The sequence below is a fragment of the Xylocopa sonorina genome, chromosome 1, assembly GCF_050948175.1.
Source record: "Xylocopa sonorina isolate GNS202 chromosome 1, iyXylSono1_principal, whole genome shotgun sequence".
NCBI lineage: Eukaryota > Metazoa > Arthropoda > Insecta > Hymenoptera > Apidae > Xylocopa > Xylocopa sonorina.
Window position 1 is genome coordinate 19220157 of NC_135193.1, and position 19924 is coordinate 19240080.

At 37.9% G+C, this 19924-nt stretch overlaps 6 protein-coding genes across 6 annotated transcripts; 4 read left to right on the forward strand and 2 right to left on the reverse strand.

Moving 5' to 3' along the window:
• Positions 1–1031: 1031 nt before the first annotated feature.
• Positions 1032–4321, forward strand: LOC143426288 (uncharacterized). Its single transcript, XM_076899641.1, has 3 exons — positions 1032–1185; positions 2079–3643; positions 3760–4321. Exons 1-3 carry the CDS (start codon positions 1183–1185, stop codon positions 3971–3973), a joined length of 1782 nt encoding a protein of 593 aa, XP_076755756.1. The 5' UTR covers positions 1032–1182; the 3' UTR covers positions 3974–4321.
• An 853-nt stretch (positions 4322–5174) lies between these two features.
• On the forward strand, positions 5175–6745 carry LOC143425596 (pleckstrin homology domain-containing family A member 8). Its single transcript, XM_076898529.1, has 5 exons — positions 5175–5468; positions 5545–5600; positions 5667–5788; positions 5847–5997; positions 6169–6745. Exons 1-5 carry the CDS (start codon positions 5333–5335, stop codon positions 6334–6336), a joined length of 633 nt encoding a protein of 210 aa, XP_076754644.1. The 5' UTR covers positions 5175–5332; the 3' UTR covers positions 6337–6745.
• Positions 6485–7368, reverse strand: LOC143425603 (transmembrane protein 17B). The gene is made up of 4 exons (XM_076898541.1): positions 7195–7368; positions 7003–7106; positions 6796–6909; positions 6485–6712 (listed from the first exon to the last, which is right to left on the reverse strand). Exons 1-4 carry the CDS (start codon positions 7256–7258, stop codon positions 6485–6487), a joined length of 510 nt encoding a protein of 169 aa, XP_076754656.1. The 5' UTR covers positions 7259–7368.
• Positions 7369–8107: 739 nt separating this feature from the next.
• On the forward strand, positions 8108–10429 carry Rpn6 (regulatory particle non-ATPase 6). Its single transcript, XM_076894800.1, has 4 exons — positions 8108–8727; positions 8799–9193; positions 9269–9593; positions 9684–10429. The coding sequence occupies exons 1-4, from the start codon at positions 8407–8409 to the stop codon at positions 9912–9914; spliced, it is 1272 nt and encodes a 423-aa protein (XP_076750915.1). The 5' UTR covers positions 8108–8406; the 3' UTR covers positions 9915–10429.
• Positions 10430–10908: 479 nt separating this feature from the next.
• Positions 10909–13305, forward strand: Reg (proteasome regulator gamma). The gene is made up of 5 exons (XM_076901452.1): positions 10909–11100; positions 11691–11723; positions 11822–12142; positions 12215–12351; positions 12452–13305. The coding sequence occupies exons 1-5, from the start codon at positions 11065–11067 to the stop codon at positions 12672–12674; spliced, it is 750 nt and encodes a 249-aa protein (XP_076757567.1). The 5' UTR covers positions 10909–11064; the 3' UTR covers positions 12675–13305.
• Positions 13306–13760: 455 nt separating this feature from the next.
• Positions 13761–15745, reverse strand: Dronc (Death regulator Nedd2-like caspase). Its single transcript, XM_076901600.1, has 7 exons — positions 15698–15745; positions 15439–15592; positions 15159–15346; positions 14783–15059; positions 14441–14700; positions 14084–14348; positions 13761–13994 (listed from the first exon to the last, which is right to left on the reverse strand). Exons 2-7 carry the CDS (start codon positions 15574–15576, stop codon positions 13875–13877), a joined length of 1248 nt encoding a protein of 415 aa, XP_076757715.1. The 5' UTR covers positions 15577–15592; positions 15698–15745; the 3' UTR covers positions 13761–13874.
• Positions 15746–19924: the final 4179 nt, after the last annotated feature.

Here is a 19924-nt window from a genome sequence, read left to right on the forward strand (position 1 = left end):
CGATTGAAATCGTCTCAGAAATAAAACATTACCTACGTCGCGTCATTTACCTGCTACACTACTGTTCGGTAGTTTCATGACACAGTTTTTCTGCATTACAACATAGTTCCCTGGCAAAGTTTGTTTATGCGCAAAAGAGGAAGAGGGATCGATGTTGGCAGCAGGGTACCGGGACATAAAACCACTGTGAAAATTGAAACAAGCCGCGTATTCGTCGCAACACATTTTTTATTTATCCGCGAAGAGATTACCCTTTAAATATTCAATAGCTGAATTTCATTTAACGAAGACTCGAAATTTGTTTTTTTCTCTTTTATAGTATCTGATGTGATACTGAAATGCAAGCTTTGTATTCAAGGAATCACGTACGGTTTACTTTGACGTTCTATTGGCTTCGTTCGCAGTCCGCCCGTCCAACAAAGAAATCAATATAGCGACAATGAAACCACTGCATTAAGCTTGTGGATGGGTAGGGTACATTAATTGAAGATTAGGTATTGGTTGGTGCTAGATAAACCGGCCGCCATCAAACCGCCACCAAGCAGCCGGTAACGCAGAAACCATTTAAACGTTTAATTAAAAACGCTACGATCCACCCCAATGCGATTCCGTTCTTTCTCATCCTCCTCTCCATAGTAGAACGATTTCGAATCATCTTTGCTGAAAAAATTCCAATCCTCCTGTTTACAAGGAAAAGAAAACCGTACTCGAACGAATAAACGATGATTTACCTGTTTACAACTGTCCCGCCGCAATGACGTGCACGCCGGATTGCCTTCGTACAGGGGCTAAGTAATGCATAAGGGCTCCTTGGTAATATATTTGAAGGAGGATGCACGGAAAAATCCGTAGACCCGTTAATGATTAAATAGATAAAAATAGGGAAAGAGAGTGGGAGAGCCGGTGGTGTTGTTTATGCGAAATAAGAGAAAGAGGAGAAAAGAGAAGAACGGAGAAAGGTAGAACGAAGGGGAACGCGAGTGCGGATGCGCGACTGCATGCGCCGCTGCAACGACGCCATAGTACGGCAACCCGCCGTTCGTCGTCCGGCGACAACCCGGCGCCACAGTCTTTCTCTCCGTACGTACGGAGCCGGCTGGAGCTGAACGTTTGGCTAGTTCCTCCTTTCTTTCTCCTCCTTTTTAACACACACCTCCGCTATTTCGGCTTGCTTCTTGTACAATGGTAAGTGGAACGTTTGAAATCGAGAAACAGCTACTTGTTCGATGCACGCGCACCCTTTACTGATCCATGCAAATTTCGCAAATACTATTATTCTCTATCGATACACATCGTTGCTCCGATTCGTAACTGTTTTTCTTTCTTCTTTTTTTCCCGACGTCGGCTACACGAGCTTCTCCCCTTTCAAACGAAGCTTAATCAATCTCAACTGACACATTATCTTGTTCGCCGGTCGCACATCAGTTAGCGGTTGCACGTACGCCTCTTCTCCTGATTATGTACTTATCCAACTCGCAATAGAACCGTTCGTTGGTATTCAAGGTGATTACACGAATCGCACGATCGATTCGTCTTATCCTTTCCGGAATTTTACACGACCAGTGCGTGTCGGTACGGTTCGAAGAAAGAAAAATAAAGACGGGAGGAAAGCAAAACTTCGAAGAGCCTATCTCCATTCGGGGTTTTTCTAAATCACCGCGAGATCGCAGCACTTTCCTTGGGATTACCATTTTATGTATGTCGATACGGTCACGTTTTTTCTTATTATTGCTTTCCACTATATTTAAATAAAAGCTGTACGTCGAGCAGATTTAAACGGAAAAGAAATGAGAAAAGAGAACCGTACGTTTGCTTTCGTAATTCTACAAAAAATGGTGCGAATCCATGAAAAGAGTCGTCGCTATCGTCATAATGTTAATGGTTGTGGTCCTCGTCGTCATCAGTAATCACCATCATCACCATTATCGTCGTCGTCGTCATCGTGCTCGTCACCGTTACAGTCCCCGTCACTTCTGCCGGCATCGGCGTGTCAGATGATAACGGCGTCATCGTGTCGTAATCTTTGTCGTCGTTTTGCAACATCTGAAACTGAACGTAAAAACACGCAACCCCTACAGGTACTTGCAGACACAAATCTGGCAAGTCTTCTTCGCGAGCAACAGCAACAACAACAACAACAGCAACAACAACAGCAACAGGAGCAGCAGCAACTGCGGCTACAGGAACAGCAACGATACCAGCGTAGATGTCTTTACGAAAGTAACATACAAATCCCGCTGGAGCGGGATAGCCGACAATGCAAATCCATGGGGAATGAAAATCTAGAGGAAATATCGGTGACAAACGTAACGGATGGCGAGAGCCTGTGTTACAGTTTAGCCCTGATACGAGGCCGCGCGCCACCAGCGTATACTTTCATCACTGTACGGAATCAAAGTCAAACTTCCGAATGGCCAATCGTATCCGGTGAATTTCGTGCTATAGTAGAATTGGCGCGGGGTCCAAATAAGCTGGAATTAGTAGTTGCAGGTCAAAAAAAACGGCTGCTTTTGATCCACGAACCGAGAACAACGAGGCTACGCGTAACTCCTGTCTACGTGATTTGCGCTGGACACGACGGATACTTCCAAGGACCACGGGACGAGGATCGATCGCCGGAAAGCGCTGCGACAAGAATCGGTCTCGGGGCCCGGCTGTTACAAACCCTCACCGCCGAAAAGTTATGGGAGGCAGGTTACGGAAGGAAAACGTTTCAATTAGAACGGGACTTGGATGGTGCCGAGTGCTTGGTAATGCACAGCATGCTCGACGTCGATCGAGCGCGTGGCATGAATCAACGAGAACTTTGGGAATTGATCGCGCGAGAATTAATGACCGGCCCTTTGGCGTCGAAGGATCGCAAGTACCTCGCTTTTCTCTCCTGCACCAGATATCAAGGCGCCCCGAATCCACGTACGCACGAGGACACGCTTGCGAGAACTCAAGGGCACGCCGCGCTCGGTGGCGGTGGATTAGCGTTATTTGGCTCGGCTTGTCTTCACACATGGCCCACCTGCATGGCTCAAGTATTACCTAGATTCCTCGATGAGACGCTCATCGATACGGAACAATTGATGGACGATAGTAATTATCGCGGTACACACGGGGGATGTCTCGCCACCACTCTTGGCTCGGCACTCCATGAATTAGGACACACTTTCGATCTTGGACATACTCGCGAGGGCATAATGGGTCGCGGATTCGACTACGTTGACCGTGTCTTTGTCGGAGCAGCTGGAATCGATTTCAATCGGAACCCCGTTCTACGAAGAGATCCTCAGCACACAACAATCGCGTTAAGTAGACCGCTCAGCGTGACGGTCACGATACAAGAACCGTTTCCTCTGTTGGCAAGTCCTCGAAGAAGTCGCTTGCTTTCCGAAACGTCCCGTCCTTCGTCTACTCAAAGTCCTTCGCGATTACAAGGCAGGCTATCCGCACCCGCTAGTCCAGAACTCAACAGATCCTTCTCCAAGAGCCTCCTACAACCTGCACCCGAACAGACACATTCTAATTCGCAAACTGATCGAACATTTTGGTCGCCGTCTTGTGCAGCACTCCTCGCCTATCATCGATGGTTCAACAGCGAGATGGACAACATTTATAACCGACCTTACCATGATATCGATTACGATGGGAAAAGGTATGTACAGTACGATAACGTCCATGTACTTTCATGCTCGTTTCTTTTATCGTCTTTTATTATTCCTTAAGAAACGATATTTATATGTGTGCGTTTACGTTTCTCTTTGGCTACAGGAACGTCGTTAGATCACGTTTTGGAGTAAGGGTAATAGAACTTAGAGAAACATCCGGTGGAATGGTAGTCGGTTCTCGACAATTTCCAGGTTCTCGGCCACCTTTAGAGGCCTTAGTACCATCGACTCCGCCTCATTATGTTACCGCCTTGACTCTCATCGCTGAAGATTCGACTGGGAACATTCTCAAACACCCTCTTCCAACAGCATTTTGAAGTTTTCTTCTAGAATCTTTATAATCTTAACAGGATTTCACGTTTTATAGCCAAAATCGAGCCAACAAAATCGATATATCAAACCCCTTGCCCTTTTGTAATTTCCACGTAGCGTCTACGCTTAATATTAACGGTAATGCTTTGTCGCTAACGTAAATTCAGACAAAGATAACTAAGTTCAATATGTATTCGGCTTGTGATTATTGGTGTTTTGTACGTATGTATGTATGTACCCGGTAATTGAATGAAAAGTAATGTCCCTAATTTTGTAACTACTAAAAAAGTCAAAGTAATTGAATGGATAAAAAAAATAATACTTGATAGAACAAATAAAACTGTAAGTCTCAAGCATTATTTTTCTTGTTCGTTTATTTTAAACATCTCGATTCTTGTAATGCAAAATTGAAGGTATTATTTGTCATTTAACTCGCGCACAAGCTTGTTTTTCAATGCATTTTAGTTGAAAATAAAAGATTTTCAGTTTTCGTCAGATTTTGCAAAAACTGCAGTAGCAAAATTTTTCCTACTGCACGTAAAAAGATATCATACCCTATGCAATTCATTTTTAAACGATAAAATTAAAAAATATGTGTATGCATGCGTGTATCCGTACACTGACGGCTGTGCGAATCCAAATGTAAATGTATGAATGAACGAAGGCTATAAAATTAGACTTTCAACTTTGCTATATTATACATACAATGTGTACAGTACATATAATGGTTATAAAATTAGTACGATAATATTTTCAACTGACAAATTGTATCAATATTCGTCCGTATATTGTACGTAAGATAACATAAAGTTATCTGTGGTACAATTAAATAGGATGCCTTATTTATGATAATAATCTGTAGATATAGTTAGACTGAAAGTGCGATGCTATTAATAAAATTGTAAAAATTAATATTACAAGATAGTACTGCTAGACAAGAGATCTTCCTTGAATTAATTCAAGGGACGCTCTAAGTATAAAATATATTTTAAATATTCGTACTAAACACTGCTTATTTTAGTAGATGATCTATTAAAAAATTGCATATTGCCGTCATTGCGATTATGTAACGCATTGTCTTCATGCGCAACGTTCTTTTGATAAAGAATAACGTAAGAATAGCATAAAGACTTCAAAAATTTACAAAAGGAACAAACGAACGAAATACATTTGAAACATTACCTTGTTTGCACTTAGAAACTTCGAGAATGCATATATATACAGATGAATTATCGTAATACTGCCACATTGTTAAAAGTATTTACCAAATATATCCAAGTAACGAAAATACACGCAATTAAAACTAACTTTCGAAACTACAACAGGATTTTATTATAAATATATCAGTTCTGAAGTGTTAAATCATGCTGTCCCCTTCAAGCAACAACGAAAAGTGCACGCTTGCAAGTGAAATTGAAGTTCTGTTTCCAGAAGTTGTAGAAGAAAAGATAAAGACGGTAGAATTTTTGGACGCGGTACGTGGCATTGTACGAATTGTAGGTATGTACAGATATTTTCACAAACAACAGATAACCTATACAAAACTTAAAAATATAGTGATGAACAAGTATTTCAGAAAAACTTGGCAAAATATTCGCTCCAGTTAAATATGATATGCAGCGCAACATTGATGTAAGTATTTTGAAAAGCTAGTTATACGTTCTAATACACATATGCACATAATTGAATATAATATAGAAACTTGCGACCAAATATGCTGAGAACAAGGAAGGAAACACAACTTTACAAGATATGATTTTAAATGAAAAAAATACTGAAACTAATTTAATTGCTACCGATGCTCTAGTATGGTTGACAAGGTATGTATTTTAGTTCTTTCACTGATCCATTAAAGAAAAATTGAAATTCCAATTACAGAGGATTGTATATGATTTTATTATTTCTTGAGAAAATTGTCGAGGATGCTAAAACATTTATGCCAACAGAAGATTTAGTAGCATTTCTAAAAAAGTCTTATAAAGAAGCTTTAGAACCTTATCACGGTTGGATGGCACAACAACTTTTCGACGTAAGTCTTCGTTTACCAAAAAGAGCACATGACAATTAAAAATTTTGAAATAAATAGTTATAATAACTAGTTGTCCATACTATTTGTAATTGTATATTTCTATTTCCCTGTGTGCAAAATTATTTCTTCCGCTTAAACTTCTTTACTACAACTTTCAATCTCTGTCGACAGCTTCTTTCCCGTATGGCTCCTACACGTACACAACTTTTACGAGCGCTTGCCAATAAACAATCCGATGGGAATAGCATGATTATAAACAATATGGAAACTTACTTAGTACGTTTACGAGAAAATGTATCAACGATACAGTTATTTTATAAAACTCACCACTTAGACTGAATCTTAGTACAATTACACATTTTATTATTAATCACAGTATTACATGTTAGGTATAGTGTTAATCAGATAGTTTTGTTAATTGTGTATGTACAATTAAAAAATAAATCTTTATCCAAGCTACTTACAGGCAATCTACACCAAGCCTACCTTATGTATCATATAAATGCATCAAGTAAAATACTTTAGCATGATGATCTGCCAAATTCTTTAAAGCAATCATACCTGTAATAATTTCTATTAAAAGAAGACAAATCATGAAAAAACTAACAACCATTTCACTATAATGAGATAATGTCTCATGATCAAAAAGGAGAAACATCACCAAGGGAAACTGTATTAATATTAAGATTACCCAACAACTTGCCAATTCTGGAATCTAACAAGAATAATTTGAACACCCTTGTACAAGAAATAGGTGTAAAACAAATTGAATCTTAAATAAAATGGAATCTTACATACCTTTCCACCAAGATTTCCAAGGTATCCTAAGTACAATTTTACACTTTCAGAAACTGCAAGTATTAAGAAAATCGCTACAGCAATCAATTTATAAACACCTGTCAAATTATCATACTGTAACAGAATTAAACAAAGTTAACACACATTCTACTACCACTACTAGATACACGCACACATTATTTTTGTTGTTTTGTCATCGGTATTTACTTTTGCTTCCAAGTTTATAGCACTAATCAACAACCAGATTGGAAAAAACCATAGATTTATATAAAGAGCTATTTGAAAGGGTAAATTGGATCGTGTTTTGTTGCCTGTAAAATGTATTCTACTATATTATGCGAAACATTATTTTTTGTCTAATTAGAATAAAAGCAAGTACATATATAAGTTACAACTTACGATCGTGATAAACAGACTTGTATAATGTTTGATTATTAATGTTCGCTGGGGTAAACTCCAACATTGTAGTGTTATTAAACAAAATTAGTCGTAACAGTAAAAATCACTGTATAAGATGTTTTAAAAGAGACATTTGTGTTTACTAAAAATTTATCCCTTTATTTTAGTGCACTATATGTGTATATTATCATCTTATTTAAGAGATCAACGCATAAAGGCAACGCATATTTTTTGTTTACCTTATAAAGTAGAATACACAATACAGTAACAGAATAATTGATTGCTTGATGGGCCCACTCATTGGTCCATTTTTAAGCAAACAAGACTGTAGCTATTTATAATTGTGAACAATAGCATCTAATTTTAAATCGCTAAAAATGGAAAAGCAACAAGTTATACACATGTATAAACAATAATTACACAAACTATTTTTCATAAGTTACAGAGTAATTATAAATTTTAAGGATTCCTTTCCCAGTGACATATTTCTGCGTTGTTTTGCATCACAAGAAGAAAATTGAATTGAAAATATACATTTTACACAAATATTTATAAATCGTATACATACAGCAATCTCGATCTGGAATCTTCCAAATGTACATTATAATATTACATCTTTTCGCTCTTTCCTTTCTTCTTTCCCTCTCTCTGTCTTATATTTTTCATCCCTCTCGTTTACACGTTCACACTCGCGATGAAATTACTTGCAAAATGGAAAAAAAAGAATAAGCTACAAATTGTTAATGCTACCAGAAAAATGTAATCGTGTATGTTACGTTTAATGGCACTTAAATCATATCCATGTATCGAGAATTGATGACAATAAAAAAAATAAGAAAAAAAATACAAGGCAATGTCTTTGTACCATCAGAAAATTTTCACGCTCAGTACAGTTGATTTGACTCACGTAGTAGCGTGACATGTGTTTTGTGGTTCGAGGCTCAGCCGGATTACGAATAAAGTGACAAAACAGAAGACGTTTGTAACATTTTTTTAAACCGTGCACAGAAGCGTATTGGAACAAAGTTTAATATATCGAAGCGAATTGTTTTTAAATTTCTATACATAAAACACGCCTAGAAATTATTTATTAAATTTGATCCCTTATTCACAGAACAAGGGATCATCAACTGTTTGTGGGGGGGGAAAAAATTAGAGGTTATAACTATTTTCTAGTTTTTATTCTTAAAGTGGTGAACACACGTTTGTGATATGGCAGGTGCGATGTTGTTCGAACGTGCACAAGCAGTTTCAATGACAAACCGTAGCGAAGGTATTTCGCTTTTAAATGAAATCGTATCCGATCCAAGTATCGGCGTTACGGAGGATGACGAGGATAACATTCGCGTTAAAGAGCAAGGTATTTTGCATCTTGGTGAACTGTATAAAAAAGAGGGGAAAGCGAAAGAATTGGCCGAGTTGATTAAAGCCACCAGACCATTTCTCAGCTTAATTAGCAAAGCAAAAGCTGCTAAGCTTGTGCGATCCTTAGTAGACTTCTTCTTGGATTTAGAAGCTGGTATCGGCATCGAGGTACTCATTTCTTAATACTTTTTATCAAATTTCTATGCACGGTACAATTCAACATCTTTCTTTGTCAACAGGTCCAATTATGCAAAGAATGTATAGAATGGGCAAAAGAAGAACGTAGGACATTTTTAAGGCAATCTCTAGAAGCACGTTTAATAGCATTGTATTTCGATACTGGTATGTACAGCGAAGCGTTACAATTAGGATCAGCCTTACTTAAAGAACTCAAGAAGTTGGACGACAAACAACTGCTGGTTGAAGTTCAGTTATTGGAAAGTAAAACCTATCACGCATTGAGTAATTTAGCAAAAGCAAGAGCAGCTCTTACCAGTGCTAGAACAACTGCCAATGCAATTTATTGTCCACCTAAGATGCAAGCTGCATTAGACTTACAATCAGGGATTCTACATGCCGCGGATGAACGAGATTTTAAAACCGCATATTCCTATTTTTATGAAGCATTTGAAGGGTAAATTATCTCCTCGAATAATAAATTACTGAATGAATCGCTCGTACGGTTTAACTATTTTAAAATTCATTTCAGATACGACAGCGTGGAAAGCCCAAAAGCTCTAACCGTTTTGAAATATATGCTCCTCTCAAAAATTATGTTACGCACGCCCGAAGATGTTCAATCGATTATGTCAGGAAAATTAGCTGTTAAATACGCTGGAAGAGATTTAGATGCAATGCGGGCAGTTGCTGACGCAAGTCATCGACGTTCGCTGGCAGACTTTCAGACTGCCGTAAAAAAATATCGCGAAGAATTAGAGGAGGATGTAATTGTGCGCGCTCACCTTGGTTCTCTTTACGACGCGATGCTTGAACAAAACTTGTGTCGCTTAGTCGAACCTTATTCACGTGTACAGGTATAACTTTTTCATATGAATTCGATCAAATAGTCTCGAATAGATCGTTTATTTGAAATTCAATGCATTTCTTTTCGTTTCTTAATTTAGGTCAGTCATATTGCGTCCTGCATATCATTACCACTTCCGCAAGTAGAGAAGAAACTCTCACAAATGATTTTGGATAAAAAGTTGAGAGGCGTTCTTGATCAGGGTGAAGGAGTTTTAATCGTTTTCGAAGACACTCCTCGTGATAAGACTTATGAGATTGCACTAGACACTATACATAGCATGGGGAAGGTCGTCGATACTCTTTACCAAAAAGCAAAAAAACTCACTTAGCCTTATTTAATATATATTTCTAACAGCAATATTTGTTACAATTATTATTATCATTACCGTCGTTAACTATCATTTTGTGCCACTGGAAATCAAATTAAATTTCGTTTTTCAATATTCGTTCGTTACGTAACGTAGAAATTTGTTCTCGGCATTTTTACGACCCCATTTGCTAATGGATAATTTCAAACTCGTCGACTTCAAAATAATCCAATTGAAGAGTTTTCTTTTGGCTTTTACTTAAACGTATGCATGTAAAGTATACTAAGAGTACACCGTGCGCGTACATGCGTAGCGGTGAATAATTACGTGCAGCAAATTTTTTTTGCTTATCTAGAACAATAATTCCGATGTACAAAATATGCAGTGTTAATATAATTGAATGATACATTTTATTGGTTTACTTATCTTACGGATGTTGAATGATACATTTTTCAATATTTGCAAAATTGTATGCTATTTATCTTGAAAAAGAACAGATATCTGTAATTGTTTTGAAATATATCCATAACATTCAATTACGTGAACGTTTATACTTTCTCGTTACCTTTTCATTTCTTAAATTATTTAATATTACCATCGTAGATCGTTATATTCGAGTATTGATTTCATCCGTCGTACAATTGGAACAAAAATATTCTACTTTTAAGTAAACGATTAATTCATACATATACTAACGAACGTAATTAATAATTTATTTAATCATGTTCTCATATTAAATCTCGCATTCTTATTAGACTTTTCAATTGTCCGAATTAAAAAAGAAATATTTTATTAACATACGTATAACATGCATGCGTACACCCTGCGTATAAAGAAATATATACAAATGCACGATTCCTAAAAAAAAAAAAATAAAGAATAAAATTGTTATTTTGTGCTGTTGCTGCGAATCTCATTAAAATATTTCTTTCTTTTTCATTATCATAATTCTATCAACCAGTTGCGCAATCTTTGACTCGATCTCGATAGACAAAATGAATTTCTAGCGGACAAACAGAAATTCGAAACTGGAGAACATTGTCATAACTGCATTAACGTTACAGATTCTGATTTGATGGCGTAGTAAGAATATGCACCACGACTTCCTGTTTGAAGTTGTACGTTACAACAAAGAGATAGTGTGGTTATATTTTACAAAGTTTTTTTTTTTATGAAGTGTATAATGGCGGATACTACGGCGCAAAAGGTAAAATATTTTACGATATAATTTCAACGACTGGGAACAAAAATAACAAATTAGGTAGCCCTCGCTGTACGTTTGATACCATGTGTGTATTGCAAGTAAGAATGTTTAGGTTAACTTAGCGTTTGGTTCACCGGCATCGTTACGTTCTAATTAATATTTAATGCTGTTAACGAATGTTTTCAGCATACTTCTTATTTATATGTACGAATATTCGAGCGCACCGGTTCATCGGTTTATTCGCATTTCTAATGGTCGGCCTTGGCCAGTCATCTTATCTTAATGCTTACGCAAAATTGTAGCTTTGCGTGTTGCAGTCTCTATTGTTGTATCGAAATTTCAATTTTGTTTATCCAGATTTCGTTGTAATCGTACATATAGATCGCGAGCTTGAAATTTGTAAGAGATAACTCGTTTCCAAGGGCATAAAGACATGTATTATAATTCATGTATGCGAAGCATTTTATTTGTATGAGTTTTACTTCATTTATCTATATGTATATCTATTTTTGTATTATTAAATCAAAATACTGACTTCCAATCGAGCGTGATTATTTTATTTAATTTGTTAATCTGTGAAGTTTAACTTACAGGTTCAGGAATATAAGGATTCTCTTAAAACGAAGGTAATCGATTAAATATTGTTACTGGGTTATTTGTATTTTGATCCCAATTAGTTTCTGTGCAAACTCGCGATTATATAAATATATAAATTTTCTTTTAGGCGGAACAACTGCTGCTAAAAGGGTTCCCAGAGAAGATTGTCAAATTAAACGAATTATTGGAAACACCTGCTTTCTGCAATAGAAAATTATCAGATGTTCATCAAGATTTAAATGTGCCCATTCCAGATCCTATTGTTCTCAATCATTCCGTAAATGAGTCCGCTACAAAGAAACGGAAAACAGACAATAGTATAGATGATATTAGTGGAACCAAAGTGATGGTATTACCAAATGGTCCTGTACCTTGTAACAAACCATTGTGCGATCTCATTCACATAGTTAAGCCTTATATTCGACAACTGTTAGAAGATTCTAATTTGGTACATGTTTAATAAAGCATATGCAGTAATTTATAATAAGCTTGTTGTTTACATTGATCATTGTATTTTTAGCTGAAAATGTGGATTTCATTTTTGATTCCAAAAATTGAGGATGGTAACAACTTTGGTGTGTCAATCCAGGAGGATACACTTGCTGAAATACAATCAGTTGAAAGTGAAGCAGCTGCATTTTTCGATCAAATATCGAGGTAACTTTAATAACGATGTTTTTGTTATTTATCATTTCAATGAAAAAAATAAATAGATATACGTATGCATAATAGATAGTTATACAAAGATTTTTGTTAGGTATTTTATATCTAGAGGGAAGATTGTTAGTAAAGTTGCCAAATACCCGCACATCAGTGATTATAGAAGAGCAGTTCAAGAATTAGATGAGAAGGAATATGTGAGCTTGTGGCTAGTGATGTGTGAAGTTCGTAATCGCTATTGTTCTTTGCATGACTTGGTAATCAAGAACTTGGAGAAGATAAAAAAACCACGCTCTTCCAATGCGCAGTCCTTGTATTAAACGCTACGTATATATGTGTTAATCCACTCCACTCCACTTCATTCAGATCAAACGTGTAGATGGTATTGGAAAAAAAAGAAACAAAAACGGCGAAGGGAAAACGTTCGCGATGAAGGGAATGTCATTCTCGAATTTTCGATAAAAAATACGAATGATTATCTTTTTTTATTCGATCGTCTTGATATTGACTTACTCATTTAAGTCATATTAAACGTAACATAAAGCGACACTACGAATTTTAATGATAGTTACACTACACACTTAAAAAAAAAAATGTTATAAATATATGTACATGTATAAGACAAAGTACACGCAAGAAATTTAACTACAACTGTTTTTCCTGCTGATCAAAAATTGAAATGGTTCGGGTTTGGATAGATCTTATCCCCTACCCCTCCCTCCCCCATGTCCAGTTATAAATTTCTATTACATATATATGTATGATCTTTTTTTTCATTTCCATAAAATCAATTATTTAATTACATGGTGTGGCGTACTTATTGAAAATAGATGCAAACGTGTTGTGAAACGTCTATCTTTTCATCTATTTGCGACTTTAGAATATAGTTAAGCATATAATTTGTAATCTACAGCTGTAAGATTGTTAGAACATAAATCGAGGTATGACAAATGTCTTTTTGTATATAGTATTACTTTCCAAACATCTCTAGATTTCTAGACTTTCACTGGATGGACTTACTTCCTACATCGCTATTTATGACATTTTTAGCTTTCCAATTAATCTTATTTTAATGTTTTACCAACATTGCAGCTACCTCCTTCATGGTGATAAAAAAAACATTGACGGTGCGTTATATTATGCATCGCACACATTGACAGCGATCATCAATCCGCTTCATTCTTTTATTATTTAGTTGTGAAGAATTAGAAAGAAAAGTCATACATAAATGGTATATGAATATACAAGTGTTATAAGTTATTGTTGACCTACATCACTATTTATTTGGCCTTATTATGAGACGTATTATTACGACACCGACAAAGTAAGTATGCAATAACTTATTCATGGATGTTTTTTGGAAAATACTTACGCAATGCGAGTAGATTATATGCAAATTACGTATAAAAAATTTATATATTTCAATATAAAATATAGTAAAAATATAATACAACTCGAATGTTTTCAATGAATATTCGTAATATGATAATACTTAGGCAAGTACCCATACATACTTCAAATCATGTTTCTTCGAAAAGACCAGGATTTAAATAACAATGTTTATTAAATCCTATTGATGTTACTGTTAACGTTTGACATTCTTCTCTGATCGTCCGTTGTATTTCTAATCTTTTATCAACCTAAGAAGAAATTAAACAATGATTAACATTGTAACTAATACCTAACATATACATATAACATAACTGATATTCTAACAGAGTTTGTTTACCATGTTTAACAAATCTTGAAGATGGATTTCATGAGCATATTTCATAAATACTTCGCACAAAATTTGTATAAACCAACTACCAGTTACTTTATCACGAAAAGCAACGTGTCCTGGCAGAGTAGCATGTACGACAAGCATATCTGCATAATTCCGCATTGTTTCTTTACCATTAATTCTAATATCATTCATCATATTGGACGAATTAAAGTTGGATATATCTGTTGTATGTCTAGGTTCTTTCACTGATTTCTGTACCTTTTCTCCTCTAAAAAATAATTACTCAAAAGATTAACAAAATATTGGTGATATATATTTGTACATATTACATATGCATGTACAGTTTTTCTGAATACTCACCTACATAATTGAAAGACAAAAATTTTTGGTTTCCCTGCAAGATGGGGACAAATTTCCGCAGTAAAATAATCTAAGATATCTCTGCACAAAACAGTCTTATAATTGTATGCTTTACTTTCCGAATCGTAATCAACACCTTTTATTTCTGTGACCTCGTACTGAGTATTAATATTACCATGACCACTGATAATAATGAAACATGAATCAGCCCTGCGTAATTGTTTAAGTTCAGAAAACTCTTTTACCTTCTCCAGTAGTTCCTTTAAAACGATTGAAAAATGAACTGTTATCATATAAAAAGTATTGCTACTTCCTCTCAAAATTTGAACATGATGCGTTCACCTGTCCTGTTAAATTACGGTGACAAATAACTTCGAAACCCATTTGTTTAAACAGTTCTTTCAAGTTAGATTCATCGTGCACCGCTGACTTTCTAGGATCTAAATCTTTATAAACGATGTTTGTTATTATTAAGACCAATCCGCGAGGATTACTACGCATCGGATACTTTTGAATATTGGTGTACGCAGGTCCATCCAAAAATTTTGTAGCTTTTTGTACTTGAATTTGTAGAGGTTCTTCGGACTCTTGCATGTTACGGAAAAACTCACTGCCTGCCCTTTCAAGCAACAAAAAATATTTGAAAAAATGCTACAAAGTATACAATGTAATTACAAACTAATTTTGAATTAATAATTAATATTTAAAATGTTATTACTCTTTTATCACTGGAATTGTTTCTACATCGTTGTTAGGTTTTATAACTCTGTTTCCTTCTAAAATATCTGCTAAATTATCATGACCGCTTTCCCTTAAGCTCAAGAGAAACCGATTAAATGCAAATGGTCCTCTCGTTTTTATCGTCAAATATATATCGCCTATGGTGGTTTCATTTTTGAGGCTCCTCTGTGGAAAACATTAAAGATGCATGTATATACAAGTGTCTCAACAAAGTTGGCTACTCTGAAACTATCAACTCGAACAGGCCATGCTCCTACCTCCCAATCTGGAACGTTGACATCGTCCCTGTTGAAAACTTTGTTTCTTAACAATTTCGGCCACAAATTGTCCATGTTTATATTAGGTACAACATCGTCGTAGCATGAATCTATTATCTCTCGATGTTTCTCATTCATGTTGACTAACCAATAACTAACCAATAATAAACCAGTTGTTATTCACGAAGTAACTCAATTACTTGACTAAACTGATCTAAACGTACGATCCGAGACACAAAAAGAAGCCGCTATTACTCACCTTTATCTGATTCTGAATCATTTTAAAATCACCACATATTGCAGACTGTTATCAGTCTACTAAAACAGATATATACGTGAACCATTCGACACTAAATCAAATGCAAGCTACCAGTAAAAAAGCAAAAAGTGGCTTTATTCAGTCGCATTGCCTCTCGTTTATATTGATTGCGTTTGATTATGTTTAATTGTAAAAATAATTAATTTACTAATTTTTATTTTTGTTACTCGTGGCGCCATCTCTTCGAAAAGTGCTGAAACTGCTCGCGCACCGTTATCGACAGCGAAGTAAACTACTGATCGACCCGTGGCGTCATCTCTCCGAAAAGTGCTGAAACTGCTCGCGCACATTTATCAACAGCGAAGCAAAGTATTTTGAAAAAACAAAAAATTTATATTTATACGCATAGAATTGCAACTGTTTCAGTTCACAAAACTTTATAATACATATTTCAAGCGTTTTTAACTAGAATACAGTTGAATTTCTTTACTTTAATGTTTTGCATAAAGTTTTATACAGGATAAAGAAGATTTTTGATAAATTTTCGTGTTTCCAAGCTTAATTTATTAACTAGTGGAAGCAGTGGATCGTATTTCTTGCGTTATCTTCAAATTATTAGCTGGAAAACAAAATTTTGAATTTCTGAGAAATAATTCACTTCCTTGTCGGTAATCATGTGCGACCAGTTTGAGCGAGTTTCGAAGAGATGGCGCCACGAGTATTAAAAAGCATTTAAATATTTAAATCGACTAATTTAAAGTAGCACAGAATGAAATTAAATGTTTTTATGCACTGATTAAGTTAAACCGTTGTCAGAATATTCAATATTTATTAATTACTATATTGAAGTAAATATTTCCTCTATGTACCTGTATGTTGCTAAATATTTAATATGTTTCCACTCTACTTTTACCGCTATAGACTGTAAAAAATATTCCACTTAACAACTCTTTATTAGTTCAAAATATTGTCCATTTAATAATCGCAGAAGATCAACAGCAGATAACGAGCAATAACGATGCGACTTTAGCAGCTTTTTCGCATTATACACGTTCTCCGTTCCCCGTTTCCAACGGCATTTCGCATCGATTACACTACGGTTAGCTGTTCCCATTTCTTCCCTCTGCTCAACGCGTCAAACGAAGCCAGGCAACTGCAATTCACCGACAAGACGAACACGCGAACGAACCTAGAAGACCGTGGCTACAAATTGATCAGTAAATAGCAATATATAAGTCGACGAGAAAGAGACGTGGACACCCTTGTAGCGGTCGATGATCATCGACTGCGGCGTTTCGTGGTGTTCACTCGAACGTCGGTATCGTCGTTCTTGAGTTGATTGTCGTAGATCTTATTATCCCCTCTCGACCCAAAGAGAAACCGAGTTACAGCCCCCTCCCCTCCCCCCCTGCACACACCCCGTTCGCGTTCATTCCAGCACGTGCCCGTGCATGTACACACCTCTAGCCCAGAGGTTGCTCCGGCGAAGGGTGAAGTCCCCTTTGTAGCCTCGGGCCAACCTTGTTAGCGCTAATGACGGGATCCGCCGCTAGATGCGCGAACGAGACACTAGTCAGACCTTTGATTTCGCGATGGTTCTGCGGTTCCTCTCTTCGCGAGCAGGACCCTTCCGACGCTAACTTTTTTCACGCGTTACGCCCGTGGAATGTACAAATTCGTCGGGACGACGGCATCAACGTTACGCCGGTAGCTTTAACGTAACAGCATCCACGTTGTACGAATCTTAAGTACGTACCAAGTTCCTCGTTTCCAGACTTTCCTGAGGCGCCATCGAGTTCTTTATCGTTGACGTCGAGATCACTTTCGGAGCGTCGATCGCATTGAAACCTTTTTCTACGAATGATACGATACGAATACTTGTTTAGACTTCGAACACGGCCTCAGACTGCGTTCAATAGCTCACGTACTATTCAAATCCATGTATTGAGAGTACAGATACTTACCAATTTACACGTACTCGAGGTACTAATAGCTTGGTACCAGAGGGGACCAAGGGGAAGTGGTCGACGATAGGAAAAAGCGAATAAAAGATAAACAGAGAGAAAGAGGAACGGGAGCCTCGAGTAGCAACGTTATCCACGGTTAGCCCGGTGGAGCCATTAGACCGGAAAACGAGGTGGAATCACGGAACGCGATGGCGTCTAGAAACAAACGACGGCCGATAGGAGAGCGAACAAGCAGTGAATCACCTAAGCGGTTGTTTACCAAGAGAATCAAGAATTCAGGGACGCCGTTCCAAATCTCGGGATCCTACCCCATCAGTTTTCCAGCCCCACCACGGGGGCAACCCGGCGCACACCCGCGTCTCTGCAACCGGCGACTCCTCGCGCTTTCTCGTTCGTGCCAGAAGCGTAACGTCCTCGTCCTCGTCCTCGTTGTCGTCCCGTTCCATTTTAACGGGTGTGCACCAACGGATGGCGCGCGACGGTAAAGGACAGGCAGCGGGGAATCGAAGGTTGGGAGTTGAGAGTGAAAAGCATGTTATAAGGGGGCGACGTCGGCCACTGGCAGACTACGGGGAAGGAGAGCACCGGGAAACCGGCACTAGAATCGCTAAATGTAATTCAGTTAAAAGGGTTTTAGCAATACAATGCATATAAACATGAGTGGAGGCCCCTCCGCCTCCGACTCAGCGCTCGTCTGCGCTCGTCCCGCTATTCTCGCCCACCTCCCCCCCTCTAGTTAGTCCCGCGAAACACCCCGCGGATTCCTCCCAGTAAATCCTTGACTCGGTCGAATCAAGATTTTCATCGTCCGTACGGTTCGCTCGCGATAACGACCGATCGAAACGGCGGATGCCAAGGCACGCGCCGTAATCTGTGAATCTCGCGGGAGCTGCGCTTTTGTTACATACAATGTTATCGTTTCTTTCTTTTCTCTGGGTAGAAAGATTGCGATAAACGAAGAGAGGATTCTTTAACGAGCTACCAGAATACTGGTGCGTTTTGAAAAGCTTGCTAACCGGAATGTCTTGGCAACGAGCCACTCATCTTCTATGCATTCCTGGCTGGAGAATCGTTGCAGTGGACTGTACGAGAACGCGAGGACTCGTACTCGCCTCCCGCGAATCTTTGTATTTTTCGTTCTGTCGTGTGTTTCGAGCGAATCGATTGTCGAAACGAGAACAACGTTACCATTTAAATTCCAATCGACGCGTAGTTCGTCCAATGGGTTCTCGCGTGGTTTTAAACAGAGAGAAGATGCTCGAGGTCACCGATCGATCACAGTTTTGGTGAAACGATTTCAAGATGTCTCGCGGATATCCAGCAAGAATTCTTCCTCCGTTCCCTTCGAAACGCTCGTCGACGTCTGGATTTTCCAAACGGGTGATCCCTCCGTTGACTGTAGCCGGTAAAGGGGCAGTCGTCCGCGAAACATCGCGGAATTTGTAACGGGGAATCAGCATATCATAAATACTGATGATTCTTTGCTTGCGCGCGGCGGATGGTAACCCGGTGGAACATATGATCGCGTTCTCCCTTCTGGTACCGTGAACTTTTCCAGCCTAGAGTACGATCCGCAGGATTCGAGGCGACGTAAACTTATAGATATAGGTGTACGTACCTGTGTGCGAACGGAATGCTCGCGTGGTTGGTAACAGGATTTAACGACGAACGAAACTCTAGATCGATGGATCCTGTTTTTCGGCCGCGTCGAGGAGCGAAGGGGGGCGTAACAGAGCCAGACACGTTTACTTCGATACTTGTAATTTATTTTAGGAACTTGCTGCGACAGTAGGTAATATGACGGTCCCCTCGCAATCGCACTTTCTATCCTAGACGTATACGAATATTATTTACAGCGATATTGTTTATCATAAATAGGTACGCGTACTCGGTTCGTGTACGTAGATCTAGAGCGACGTTCGAGTAAAGTTAGTAGCCGAAGGAGGATTCGATTCTCGTCGATCTCGATTTTTTTATACAACCCGCTGATCGCTGCCCATCCTCGCCGCGTAGGTGTCCGCACGCACGGCTCCTCGTTCTTTATCCGTGCGAGCCTTTATCGTTCTGCTAAATGAAAACGCGCCTCCATCGATACATCAGAGAAGGGAACATCGTAGAGGGGGGTCGATTAATTCTGCGTGGATTTTTTTCCTTTTCTTTTCTTTTTTTCTCTCTTACGGTTAGGTATATCGTTACCGACGATAGCGATCGTACGATAATTAATAATAATCGTCGTTAATGCTGCGATTGTTCCCCTATA

What these genes read in the sequence shown, in the direction of transcription:
- LOC143426288 (XM_076899641.1), top strand. An exon ending in ATCGATTACGATGGGAAAAG is followed by an intron (nt 3,644 to 3,759) that starts GTATGTACAGTA and finishes CTTTGGCTACAG; the next exon opens with GAACGTCGTTAGATCACGTT.
- LOC143425596 (XM_076898529.1), top strand. Translation starts at nt 5,333, where the DNA reads ATGCTGTCCCCTTCAAGCAACAACGAAAAGTGCACGCTTGCAAGTGAA. An exon ending in GCTCTAGTATGGTTGACAAG is followed by an intron (nt 5,789 to 5,846) that starts GTATGTATTTTA and finishes TTCCAATTACAG; the next exon opens with AGGATTGTATATGATTTTAT. An exon ending in TGGCACAACAACTTTTCGAC is followed by an intron (nt 5,998 to 6,168) that starts GTAAGTCTTCGT and finishes CTCTGTCGACAG; the next exon opens with CTTCTTTCCCGTATGGCTCC.
- LOC143425603 (XM_076898541.1), bottom strand. Translation starts at nt 7,258, where the DNA reads ATGTTGGAGTTTACCCCAGCGAACATTAATAATCAAACATTATACAAG. An exon ending in CTATAAACTTGGAAGCAAAA is followed by an intron (nt 6,910 to 7,002) that starts GTAAATACCGAT and finishes ATTCTGTTACAG; the next exon opens with TATGATAATTTGACAGGTGT. An exon ending in TTGGAAATCTTGGTGGAAAG is followed by an intron (nt 6,713 to 6,795) that starts GTATGTAAGATT and finishes TATTCTTGTTAG; the next exon opens with ATTCCAGAATTGGCAAGTTG.
- Rpn6 (XM_076894800.1), top strand. Translation starts at nt 8,407, where the DNA reads ATGGCAGGTGCGATGTTGTTCGAACGTGCACAAGCAGTTTCAATGACA. An exon ending in TTTTATGAAGCATTTGAAGG is followed by an intron (nt 9,194 to 9,268) that starts GTAAATTATCTC and finishes AATTCATTTCAG; the next exon opens with ATACGACAGCGTGGAAAGCC. An exon ending in AACCTTATTCACGTGTACAG is followed by an intron (nt 9,594 to 9,683) that starts GTATAACTTTTT and finishes TTCTTAATTTAG; the next exon opens with GTCAGTCATATTGCGTCCTG.
- Reg (XM_076901452.1), top strand. Translation starts at nt 11,065, where the DNA reads ATGAAGTGTATAATGGCGGATACTACGGCGCAAAAG. An exon ending in AGGATTCTCTTAAAACGAAG is followed by an intron (nt 11,724 to 11,821) that starts GTAATCGATTAA and finishes ATTTTCTTTTAG; the next exon opens with GCGGAACAACTGCTGCTAAA. An exon ending in TGTTAGAAGATTCTAATTTG is followed by an intron (nt 12,143 to 12,214) that starts GTACATGTTTAA and finishes TTGTATTTTTAG; the next exon opens with CTGAAAATGTGGATTTCATT.
- Dronc (XM_076901600.1), bottom strand. Translation starts at nt 15,576, where the DNA reads ATGAATGAGAAACATCGAGAGATAATAGATTCATGCTACGACGATGTT. An exon ending in ACAATTCCAGTGATAAAAGA is followed by an intron (nt 15,060 to 15,158) that starts GTAATAACATTT and finishes GTTGCTTGAAAG; the next exon opens with GGCAGGCAGTGAGTTTTTCC. An exon ending in TTCAAGATTTGTTAAACATG is followed by an intron (nt 13,995 to 14,083) that starts GTAAACAAACTC and finishes ATTTCTTCTTAG; the next exon opens with GTTGATAAAAGATTAGAAAT.